Raw genomic sequence first — 13228 nt, forward strand, 5'->3', positions numbered from 1 at the left:
ACTCCCCAGATACGCAATTTCATCATGTGCATGCTTATGTATAAATTATATGCAATCTTATTGTACTTTAATAATTTTTTTTATCGTTGTTGCTGAGAAATACATTTATGTACTCCCCCACAAGTGGAGGAGTGTCAGACTCGTACGGGTTCGGCTAGGTGCTATTATAAGAGCCTATGTGTGTTCGCACTCTACTGACTAAAACTCCTATTTCACCATTCCTCCCCACCCGGGGTCGGATCAGCAATTAAGTATAGCTCAATCCTGGGGGTTATTTAAACGCAGGGGGTCAAGAGTCCCCGTGCTTCATCACCATCACCCATCCGCTCAGGCGCAAACGAACGATGGCTCCACATAGGACTGTCTTCCCCCCCCCCCTTCGCTGTCCGGTCAATTCTTCAACAATTGTCTCAGGCTTTTTGTTATATCAATTTGTGTCTTCTAGTAGTGCCTATCTCGGGTCTCAGTCTTTTTTTTTTTTTTTACTTTTAAGACCATAATGGATCACTTTAGTTCTTTTTTTGGCAAGTTCTTTATTTTCTTACTGATTTGTTGTTTTTCAGCTTTTCTTTTTTGCCAGTAATTTCTAAGGGTTTCAGATTTTTTTGCCCTTTCGTGTTCAGAGTACACCCGGCTTATTGTTTTCTTGGGTTTTGGTAGGAATCTTACTTCTTTATTTTTTAATTTCTCATAGTTTCCAGTTTTCGTTTTTAGGTTTTCACGGGTTCCTATTTTAACGTTGTCTTTATTTAATTTTTTCCAATCCCGTATTATAAATTCAAGAGCACAGTTGAATAAAAGCGATGACAGTCCGTCTCCTTGTCTCAGTCCTGTTTTGATGTCGAATGGATCAGATATTTCTCTCCTGAATTTAACCTTGGATTTGGTATCCGTTAGTGTTAGTCCAATGATTTTGACTAGTTTTGGGTGAAGCCCTAAATTTCTCAGGATTTTTAGCAGGGATTCTCGATGTACACAATCATATGCTTTCTTGAAATCAATAAAAGTCACTACCAGTTGTTTATTCCTTAGTTTATGATACCCTATAATTAATTTTAAATTTAGAATTTGTTCTGGGCAGCCTCGCCATGGTCTAAATCCCCCTTGGTATTCCCCTAGTTTTTGTTCCAATTGGTCTTTGATTCTGTTGTAAATTATTCTTGATAGAATTTTGTAAGTGCAATCTAGTAAGGAAATTCCCCTATAGTTGTCAGGGTTGGTTTTATCACATTTTTTATGTAAAGGGTGGATTATTGCGGTTTTCCATTTTTCCGGAAATTCCTCTTTGTGCCATATTTTTACCATTTCTTTGTGGAGATTTCTGTGTATTTTTTCTGACGCGTTCTTCCATAATTCTGCAGTCAGGAAATTTTCTCCACTTGCTTTGTTGTTTTTCATTTGCTTCACAGCTATCTTTACTTCTGTTAATGTTGGTGGAAGGATGTTTTCTCTTGGTGTTTTAATCCGGGTATTTGTGTTTATTTCCAGAATTTCTTTTGGTTCTTCACAATTCAGTTCTTCACAATTCAGAAGTTTTCTAAAGCTTTCTCTCATGATGTTGGAATTTTCTTTATCAGTGTGTGCCAGATTTCCTTCTAAATTTCTTAACATTAGTATTGGGGCATTAAATGTAGTGTTCTTCAGTTTAAAGTTTTTGTAATATTGTCTTGTATTATTTTTATGTAAGTCTTCCACAACCTGTTCTAGTAATTTCTTGTGATACTCTCTCTTTTGATTTCGGATTATTTTTTGTACGAGTTTTCTTTGCATTCTTAGCTTTTGTTCGTTCTCTTCTGTCTTTGTTGATTGGAAGATCAACCAAGCCTTGTGTCTGTTTGCCAGTGCTTGATCACAGGTAATGTTCCACCACTGGTGTTTCATTTTTTTATCTGGCGGTGCAATTTCTGATGCTATTTCTTTTAGTTTTCCACCAGGGCTTCTAGTTTGTTTTCAGTCCCTAGTTGGTCTGTTTTTTCGGTGTATGTGACATTTCCTGTAATTTTATTCTGGTCATATTGCTTTTTAAATCTTTTGTCCCTTGCAGTCTTTTATTTTATCACCGTTATCTTCTTTTATTTGGACTCAACCTAGTCATCTTTATTATAATTTTTCTCTGTTATCTCCAGAATTACTTGTCTCGGTTCACAATTTTCAACCTTCTATTTTGACGCATTATATATCCAACCTAATGGACCTCTGCAGTCCCTAGCTGCTCATTGAAACCGGGATATATAACCATGCCGGCCACGACTGGGGCTATCCAACCTTCCTTACTCTATGTATAGAGTAGGGAATAGCGGTTATGTGTCTGGTGGTAGAGATTATTCCCCCTACGCCAACAACAAATTGTCGGTCTAGTAAGCAAGACCGTATCAGTTTGACATAGCGACAGGTAATCGTCGCATGCGTATTCCAATGAGACAGGAGAATGGTCCGAGCTGAGGTCTTCTGTCGTTTCAATCATGAATGGAGTTGTTACCACCTTCATGATTGCTATGTCGAAGTACATCAGGCCTCGATCTGCCCGTTCGATGAACGGTGAGCACCTCGGAGCCTATGACGATTAACCGGCGTGCTCGTGCCCTTTCATATAGCAACCTACCATTTGCACTTGTCAGATTGCTATTCCAAGGCTCGTGCTTAGTGTCGAGGTCGCCCATGAGTATCATGGGCCCATCCCAATTTTCTAGTACGGCATCTAGATCTGCGCCGGGTACCGCTGATTTTGGTTTATTATAAGCCGAAACCAGACGATGCACAGTGCCTAGATGCTTCTCATGAACACAAGTCTGCTCCATCATGTTAGTGTGCAGGTCGACCTGCGTGTGTACATGATGTCAGCGGACTAAAATGCAGTTCCGCCGCTGGCAGGGCGTCCGGGTTGTACTGGTCTATCTGTCCTATACGCTAAGTTGTTCAGAATGGTCAGCGGTTTGTTCACGTGAAACCAGGTAATGAACATTCAGATTCCGCTGCCAAAGAAGCATGTAACCAGCCTCCTTTCACCACCCGAGTTGCTACTTCTGATTTCATTAACTATGTAAAACAATTATTAAGAACAAGGTGGCAAGGTGATTGGACGGCTACCGTTGATAATAAACTCCGTCAGATTAAAGATTCTGTGATACCATGGAACTCCTCATACAGAAAACCCCGGCGTGAGGAAGTAGTTCTGTGTCGATTGCGGATAGGACACACGAGGGTCACACACGAGTACCTGTTTACAAGAGGACAACCACCTCTATGCGCACAATGCAACTGCCTCGTGACTGTGCGCCACATACTCGTGGACTGCATATGTTATGCGGCATTGCGTCGTAAATTTAAACTACCCAAAAACATCCGTGGTATGGTAACGGGAGCCCGAGTGCTATCCTATCACGTAAATTTAAACAAGTATTTGTTTCGGTTCCGTCTGGCAGCTGATGAGCTGTGCGTCTGCGGGGAGGTCCAGTCAAACGAGCATATGATGTTTGACTGCCCAGCTCTTGGGAGGGGCAAAACTCAGGCCACCCTGGAACTTAGAGGTCAAGGAGAAAATTGGCCACTCACAACCGGCGAGTCAGTGTGGCGAGAGCCGCATTGTCGGACCGTGTGGAAGTTGTTTGATGCGGTTACATTGTTCAACCGACATCAGTAGTTTACCTAAGGGAAAAGACTCCTGCCGCGCTGCTGTAGGAAACTAACCGAGAAATTTGGCTGGCTACCCGTCAGATTAAGGCTCCAAGCGCTTTAATGGTGGACAGGTACTTGCTGACATTCAGAGGCCTAGGCGTGGCAGCGAATTGCTGTCTTTGACGAGATAAATTTTATTATCGATAGTCATATATGTTTTAGTAGTTGACAGGGTGCGCCTACCCATTTTAGTGATATATGACAAGTGGGCGGTGGGACACGCAAGTGAGTGGTGTATGATACCACGCTTATTTCGCTAACGCGTTTAGGTTAGCTGTAGGAGCTAATTAGGACACTGTCGCTAAACTGTTTTGAGGCTCAGTAACCGTTTGTAGCAGACATTCGGTCTTATGCTTTAGGGCGACCGAATGGGGTGGTGGCAGGAGAAATTCCAATCGTCACAGTTCATGTGGTTGGCACCCTACCTCTTTGTCTTTTCCAGTTGACCAGCTACGTTCTTTTCTTGCGGAGCAGGCTTGTTTGGCTTTATTGTCTCCACCTTTTTTGTAGCGAGCGCCGGTTTGTTCTTGGGTGGTGTGGGGGTCGGTGATTCTCCTTTTTCCACCGTCACCGTTACCGCTGGTAAAATTACCTGTGGCTGGTGGCTCGGTTTTCGCCCTCCAGCGACTCGTGCCTAGCTACGTCCGTCACTAACGACGTCCCTAATCTGGGTCCCCTTTTGTCTATTTAGCTGTTCCTTATAATAAGGAATCCTCTGTAATTGGCCGGGTGCGGCCCCTTACAGTTTGCACACAAGGCGGGATCCTCGCGCGGCTTTAAGCACGTTTTACCGTGTCGTGGTCTCCACCACATTTCACGCGAGCTCTGCCCTGCGGCAATAGTTCGACGAGTGGCTGAACCTTTGGCATCTGTGGCATTGGGGCAGACCCTTTCGAGACACAAATGCGGTTACCTTAATTCTACAATAGAATAAGTTATCCACGTCATAAATACACCTGGTGGCTGGCGTTCGTTTTAAGGCGACAAGGCACGTGGGGGTCTCCCTTTCGTCCCTCGTTATCAGCTTTTTTACTGAGACTGCCATTGAGCAGTGGCTACTCCTTAGGGCAGTCCAACATAATAGGCGGGATTTCCTCCCGTCTAGTGATCGGAGATTGCGAGGAATTTCCACCGCTAACCTCCATGGTGGCAGCTGTTGTTTCAGGGCTCCCCCGTATTCGGATCCTCGGAGGGTTGATCTTCCGTGGTTACCGACCTACACTTCAATCTTTATCTTGCTCTTACACCGTTATCCTCTCCTCCATCAGGAAATTCCTGTGAGGGAGAATGGTGAGGAGGAGGACGGGTTCGGATTAGATAACTTTCTATTAAGAAAGAATCGTCCGAAGAGTGCTGCTAAAATTAGTACTTAAATCTAAATTAATATTAAGTTATTAAACTATTTCTGGCTTTGATGGAAAGACGGTCTTAAAAAAATTTCAAATAAAAAGTAAAAAGGTATAAATTAGAATTAAATTTAATATATTATAATTAAAATATTTATTATATTTATGATGTCCAAATTAACGGCTCAGATAATGTAAAATAAAATTAATTAATTTATTATTATTTTTTTGTCTTCAGTCATTTGACTGGTTTGATGCAGCTCCCCAAGATTCCCTATCTAGTGCAAGTCATTTAATTTTGGTAAACCCCCTACATCCCACATCCCTAACAATTTGTTTTACATATTCCACACGTGGCCTGCCTACACAATTTTTTCCTTCTACCTGTCCTTCCAATATTAAAGTGACTATTCCAGGATGCCTTAGTATGTGGCCTATAAGTCTGTCTCTTCTTTTAACTATATTTTTCCAAATGCTTCTTTCTTCATCGATTTGTCGCAACACCTCTTCATTTGTCACTTTATCCACCCATCTGATTTTTAACATTCTCCTATAGCACCACATTCTAATCTTCTCTTCTCAGACACAACGATCGTCCAAGTTTCACTTCCATATAAAGCGACACTCCAAACATATATTTTCAAAAATCTTTTCCTGACATTTAAATTAATTTTTGATGCAAACAAATTTTATTTCTGACTGAAGGCTCGTTTCACCTGTGCTATTCGGCATTTTATATCGATCTTGTTTCGTCCATCTTTAGTAATTCTACTACCCAGATAACAAAATTCTTCTACTTCCATAATCTTTTCTCCTCCTATTTTCACATTCAGTGGTCCATCTTTGTTATTTCTACTACATTTCATTACTTTTGTCTTGTTCTTGTTTATTTTCATGTGGTAGTTCTTGTGTAGAACTTCATCCATGCCATTCATTGTTTCTTCTAAATCCTTTTTACTCTCAGCTAGAATTACTATATCATCAGCAAATCGTAGCATCTTTATGTTTTCACCTTGTACTTTTACTCCTAATCTAAATTGTTCTTTAACATCATTAACTCTAGTTCCTTGTAAAGATTAAAAAGTAACGGGGATAGGGAACATCCTTGTCGGATTTCCTTTCTTATTGCGGCTTCTTTCTTATGTTCTTCAATTATTACTGCTGCTGTTTGGTTCCTGTAAATGTTAGCAATTGTTCTTCTATCTCTGTATTTGAACCCTAATTTTTTTAAAATGCTGAACATTTTATTCCAGTCTGTATTATCGAATGCCTTTTCTAGGTTTATAAATGCCAAGCATGTTGGTTTGTTTTTCTTTAATCTTCCTTCTACTATTAATCTGAGCAGTAAAATTGCTTCCCTTATCCCTATACTTTTCCTGAAACCAAATCGGTCTTCTCCTAACACTTCTTCCACTCTCCTTGCAATTCTCCTAGTTAAGATTTTTGATGCATGACTAGTTAAACTAATTGTTTTATATTCTTCACATTTATCTGCCCCTGCTTTCTTTGGTATTATGACTGTAACACTTTTTTTGAAGTCTGACGGAACTTCCCCGTTTTCATAAATATTACACACCAGTTTGTATAATCTGTTAATCGTCTCCTCACCTACACTGTGCAGTAATTCTACAGGTATTCTGTCTATTCCAGGTGCCTTTCTGCCATTCAAATCTTTTAATGCTCTCTTGAATTCAGATCTCAGTATTGTTTCTCCCATTTCATCCTCTTCAACTTCCTCTTCTTCCTCTATAACACCATTTTCTAATTCATTTCCTCCGTATAACTCTTCAATATATTCCACCCACCTATCGACTTTACCTTTCATATTATAAATCAGTATACCATCTTTGTTTATCACTATATTAGATTTTAATTTATGTACCTCATAATTTTCCTTAACTTTCCTGTATGCTCTGTCTATTTTACCAATGTTTATTTCTCTTTCCACTTCTGAACACCTTTCATTAATCCACTCTTCTTTCGCTAGTTTGCACTTCCTGTTTATAGTATTTCTTAATTGTTGATAGTTCCTTTTACTTTCTTCATCACTAGCATTCTTATATTTTCTACATTCATCCATCAGCTGCAATATATTGTCTGAAACCCAAGGTTTTCTACCAGTTGTCTTTGTTCCGCCTAAGTTTGCTTCTGCTGATTTAAGAATTTCCTTTTTAATATTCTCCCATTCTTCTTCTACATTTTCTACCTTATCTTTTTTTCTCAGACCTCTTGCGATGTCCTCCTCTTCCTCAAGCTTCTCTAAATTCCACCAATTCATCTGACACCTTTTCTTCAGGATTTTAAGCCCCAATCTACATTTCCTTATCACCAAATTATGGTCGCTATCAATGTCTGCTCCAGGGTAAGTTTTGCAGTCAACGAGTTGATTTCTAAATCTTTGCTTAACCATGATATAATCTATCTGATACCTTGCAGTATCACCTGGCTTTTTTCAAGTGTATATTCTTCTATTATGATTTTTAAACTGGGTGTTGGCAATTACTAAATTATTTCTCGTGCAAAACTTTATAAGTTTGTCCCCTCTTTCATTCCTTTTGCCCAGCCCATATTCACCCACGGTATTTACTTCCTTGCCTTTACCAATGCTTGCATTCCAATCTCCAACTGTTATTAAATTTTCATCTCCTTTTACGTGTTTAATTGCTTCATCAATTTCTTCGTATACACACTCTACCTCATCATCATCATGGGTGCTTGCAGGTATATAGACATTAACAATCATTGTCAGTTTAGGTTTCAATTTTATCCTTGTTACAATGGTTCTATCGCTATGCATTTTGAAATACTCTACTCTCTTCCCTATCTTGTTCATTATGAAACCTACTGCTGCCTGCCCATTATTTGAAGCTGAGTTAATTATTCTATAATCACCTGACCAAAAGTCATTTTCCTCTTCCCACCAAACCTCGCTAATTCCTACTACATCTACATTTATCCTATCCATTTCCCTTTTTAAATTTTCTAACCTACCAACCTTTTTTAAACATCTAACATTCCACGCTCCGACTCGTAGAATGTTATTTTTTAATTTTCTGGTGACCCCTTCGTTAGTAGTCCCAATCCGGAGATCCGAACGGGGGATTAGTTTACCTCCGGAATATTTTACCAAGGAAGGCGCCTCCATCATTGCTATATGAAAATGCAGAGAGCTACATTTTCTTGGAAAAAAGCAGCTGTAGTTTTCCATTGCTTTCAGCTGTGCAGTACTCAGAGGAGTGAGTGATGTTAATATGGCCATTTAAGTCCTGACCTACGCCCTTAACAACTACTGAAAGAGCTGCTGTCCTCTTTCAGGAATTTATTTTACTAAGTTATATTAAAAAAAATATATATTTATTTAAGAAAATATAATAAGAATTGTTATTATATTTTAGAAAATATAAATTAACGTTTTTAATTTAAGCAAATTAAATTTAATAATATTATCTATCTATGAAAGTTTAATAATATTCACTAATGTAAAAACTAAAATAGTTTATAATAATAAATTAAAAAGTTTTTAAACATAGGTTTAAAACTTATCCAGTCATTGACAATAGCAGTGGTATGTGGCTGCTGGTCTGGGTAGGCATCCTAATGAGATGTTGCTGACGTCACATGGTCAGGGACACAGGTGGGCTGGAAACGAAGCAGAACACTTACACAAGCACTAGTAACACACACTAACACAGGAGCACTATGAAACACAACCTTCCACTTTTACTTCTCGACAGAGACTCTTAAGACAAGTCAAGAAAAATGTTATAATAAAAACATAAATTACATTCTTATTCAGATTTAAGAAGACATTGTAAATGAACATTTGGATTTAAAAAATACGTAAATAAGTCACATTGCTTTTTACTCTACCATAATAACATTTTACGGTAAATTAATGTAACATACCATTTCTGTAATAGTATTCAGTTAAATTTAAAAAATATTGTTAGCAATGTTTCTGTCATATACATATGTCATATAAGGTTGCAGCAATAAAAAAAAATCATATCTCCCTATGTAACTCAGATAAAGCATTAATTGGAACTTCAAAATAATCAGAATTCCATCAAGTTTTTTTAGACGTGACTGGCCATGACCTTGAGCTGATATGCACACACCTCTGTGCCACTGTCAGTCAGTGCAATGGTGACATTTCAGCTGAAAGCACAGTGCATTTTGTGGTTAGTGGAGTATAAGTCAGTAATAATTATTCAACAGACTTTCCGGTGTGTGTATGGCAATGATCCCCCTCATGCAAACAGCATTAGATGGTGGTATGAGCAGTGTAAGGAATATGACAACATGGAAGTGAAAATGTTCCCTGGATGGCCCAAAACAAGTGAAAAACAGTTTAGTATAACACCAGAGTTGTTTAAGAAGCCCTAAAGAATCAAATTGAACAAGAAAGTAATGTTGCTGTAATGTTTCAACAAGATGGTATGCCCCTACACTTTAGCCTAGGCATTCGATGTGTTTGTTCTCAATGAAAGATTCCCTAATTGTTGGATTGGTAGGGCTGGTCCTGTGCTTTGGCCTCCAAGAAGCCCAGATTTGAAACTCCTAAACTTTTTTCTATGGGATACATTAAAAACATTGTCTGCAGTGAAAAAATCAGGGATATACAACATTTAAGACTATGGATCACCGCTGCTATTGCTACAATTATGTCTGTGATGGTACAGCAGACCTGGGAAGAGGTCAATTATTGGCTGGATGTTTGCAGAGTGACCAACATAGCTCATATTGAAACATTTTAAGGTATGTAAAAAAAAATGTTTGAGTCAGTGAATTTAAAAAAAAAATACTCACTTCATTATCTCTAGTAGTTTCTGAGATACAATTTTTTTAAACTGCTACTAGCTTTTTTGATGACTGTATTTTATTATTATTTTTTTTACCTCTGATACTAAAGAGTTCTTTTTTAAGAGTTAAGGCAGTAAAAAGTCAAAAATAAAAGATAAGTAATAGCAGCAAAGAACATAATGCAATGAAAAAACATTAATTTCTTTCATGTAAATTGAATCTAAAATTCCAGGATGGATTGCAGTTCTGTAAATTTTCTGTTAACATAAGTGCATGTATGTACATGTACAAGGTGTGGCTATTAAATAATGAGACTAATGGTGTAAAATATTTTATTTTAAATTTATACATGTTTAGTTATTATCCCCTTCAATGTACACACCTCCTCTATCCCTACAATGCTGTATGCAAATTTTCCATTGTTCGAAACAGTGCTGAAAGTCTTCTTCTGTGAGCTCTTTCATATTGCATGTTGCTTTTTCTTTCACGGTCTGAAATCTTGTTCCTTTTAATGCAGATTTGACCTTGGGGAACAGATAAAAGTCACATGGTGCCAGGTCAGGCAAATAAAGCGAATGGTCTAACACTGGGATGTTATACTTGGGTAGAAGCTTCTTGACAGACAATGCAATATGAGCCGTTGTGTTGTGAGGAACCCATGACTTCTTCCACAATTTGGGTCGTTTTTTCTTATTTTTTCAGGGAGTTGAGTAAGGACCTTGAATAAAGACAAGAATAGTTAACCGACGGTCAGATCTGATCAGATTACCAATTTTTTCAATATTTTTATCCGTTTTTGACGTGGAACATCATCTTCAGCATCTTCTTGGCTATCTTGGAAACACTTAAACCATCAAAAACCTGCGCAAGTGATAAACATTCATTGCTATATGCTTTTTTTAATAAAAGAGAAGTTTCAGTAGTGGTTTTTCCAAATTTCAAATGAGATTTCACAATTCTTTGCTCTAATGAAATACTTATTGTTTTTTCGGCAAAACAAATAAACAGATGTTATCCAAACAAAGGCCACGGTCAGACTAATATGTCTACAGAAACTGGATAGCAACAATCAAAAGAGAAGGCTTCACACTACACAGCTGTTGGTCGTATAAATTGGGTGCATGCACAGTTCTTCTGTAGCAGGATTAGTCTCATTATTTAATAGCCACACATGATGTGTACTCATGCTTGTGAGCTGGCTGGCAGGTGGGTATGTATGCTTAAAACTCTATGGCTAAGTTTAAAAATTTATTTATTTATTTTTTTCATCTAATTAACATATATAACCATTTGAAGTACTAATAATACTGGTATCTCTAAAATATGTTCTTCTGTAGCATAAACAAACATTAAGGAAGTAAAAAACAACTTTACACTGATTTCAATTGATTCTTCATATTCTGTAAAAGAGATATTGAATGAAATTTTTTATTTTTTATTTTTATTTTAGAGCTAATGGAAAATCATTTGTTTGTGATGTAAATGGATTCAGTTTTGTTAAGAATTCTAACAAATATTATGATGACTGTGCAAAAATCTTAGGCAATATGATATTACGTGAACTAGCCCCAACACTTCATATTCCATGGTCTGTGCCTTTTCAATTGGATGATCCACCTATTGTGCCTACAACATTTGGAAAAATGTAAGTAAGATGAATTTTTTTTTAAATATGTCGCACAGGGACGAGTAGTTTAGAACAATTTTTAAGCTTTTCAAAAAACAAGAAGCTTTACAAAAACATGAACTCCATGTGATATATGGAATTTATTTAATATTTGAGCTCTTCTTGATCTGAGACCATTGTTTTTGTGAAAAAATTTACTTATTAGTATGAAAAGTTCATTGTTGAAAAAAAATTTTTTCCTCAAATTGAATACTGATACGTAATGTTTTCAGTTGTATTGGATTGAATCAAATTACATACTGTTCACAATATGAATAGTACTGTAATTTGATATCATTTCATAATAAATATAACGATAAATACTGACAACAGTTTTTTGACATGCCACTTTATTGCGTCAATGTACAACATAGTAAGTTCCTTAAAATTGGATATCAGTTTGTAGCGGAGTAGTGTGCTGAAATATAAAAAGAAATAAGGTATTTATAGTAATTCTTTAATTTACACATATATAATTTCTTAGAACTGTATTGAAATTAAGGTCTTAGTAAAGAATAGTTTTAAGAACAAGTTTTTGTTATAATGATATTAAATATTTTAAAATAGTGTAATGAAATATAATGTGTTACAAATATGAATCTGTTATTTTCATTTTTAGGTAAAGAACTGCTATATTCTTAAATTATAATTTTGAAAATTGCTGCGATAACATTAGTATAACAAATTTTCTTTGAAATGTAAAAAAAAACTGAAGACTGGTCAGTTTTTTAACAGAATTTTATGAATATTTTAATATTTTATAACATTTCCTCCTTCTTATTTATGATGATTACAATGTGTGTTCTTACTTAAAACATGTTAAAAATCACAATATTGAATGATAAATATTAAATCCTGTAACTTTTAAATCTGTTGGTTTATTTTTATGGCAGTGTATAACCAAACCCATGAAAATCAACTGTTTACTGTAGTTGTAGTTTTAAATCTATTAATAATTAATAGATCATCTTTGTCACCTTTTCTCTAAAATTAAATGAGTAGTAGCTGAATTGAAATTGTTAAAATATTAAAGAAAAGACACTGCTTTGAGGATTAACTTAAATTAACCACTATTCTGTAATTTCTCTGTACATTTTTGGAAGGGACTAAAGGCTGACCAATTTTGTTGACATTATTTACTGTTATTCACCGCTTTCTGTAGTTATTTATTTGTGAGTTTTTAATTTTAAAATGAATTTAGTAATTACATTGCTGTTGACTTCAAATTTAGATCATGTTTTTTGGACTTTCAAAAATTTATACTGACTGAAATTCATGGGCAACAAGTTGTTGTATAGTATTAATGTAGTGAATGAAATAAAGGTATGAAATTTTTTGTAACACAAAATGTGTATCGTAATGTGATAATGTGTATTCTAGGCAACCCTTGATTATCAATTACAACTCAAAGCGCATTATCACAAGCCTGCAAAATTTGGGTTGTGGAGTGTTTTTTACCTTTTGATCACAATTCAACAAAATTAAGGAATTTGAAAGTTGTTTGTAATCTGATAACTGATTCTTATGTTATTTTGTACACTGATTTCAAATATGGTCATCATTTTTTTCTGTCATGTAAGAATTTTCCGCAATACTAAAAAAAAAAAAGGAAAAAAGGCATATTATATATGTATTCCTTGTGGAAAACTTTTATTTGTAAAAAAGTAATAGGACTTAAAGAAAGTATTTTTGTACATTTTCTTACCTTTATGAAGACTTGTATTGCCTTTTCCTTTTC

General features: G+C 36.2%; 1 protein-coding gene across 10 annotated transcripts in view; it reads left to right on the forward strand.

The window, feature by feature from the left end:
* Positions 1 to 13228, forward strand: part of LOC142323199 (inositol hexakisphosphate and diphosphoinositol-pentakisphosphate kinase 2-like) — a 330980-nt gene that overhangs the window by 152724 nt on the left and 165028 nt on the right. For all 10 annotated transcript variants that reach the window (XM_075362529.1, XM_075362537.1, XM_075362533.1 and 7 more), the window contains one exon: positions 11275 to 11469. In XM_075362529.1, coding sequence (XP_075218644.1) covers positions 11275 to 11469 — 195 coding nt within the window. The remainder of the gene's footprint in view (positions 1 to 11274; positions 11470 to 13228) is intronic.

The sequence above is a fragment of the Lycorma delicatula genome, chromosome 4 (assembly GCF_047948215.1).
Source record: "Lycorma delicatula isolate Av1 chromosome 4, ASM4794821v1, whole genome shotgun sequence".
Lineage (NCBI taxonomy): Eukaryota > Metazoa > Arthropoda > Insecta > Hemiptera > Fulgoridae > Lycorma > Lycorma delicatula.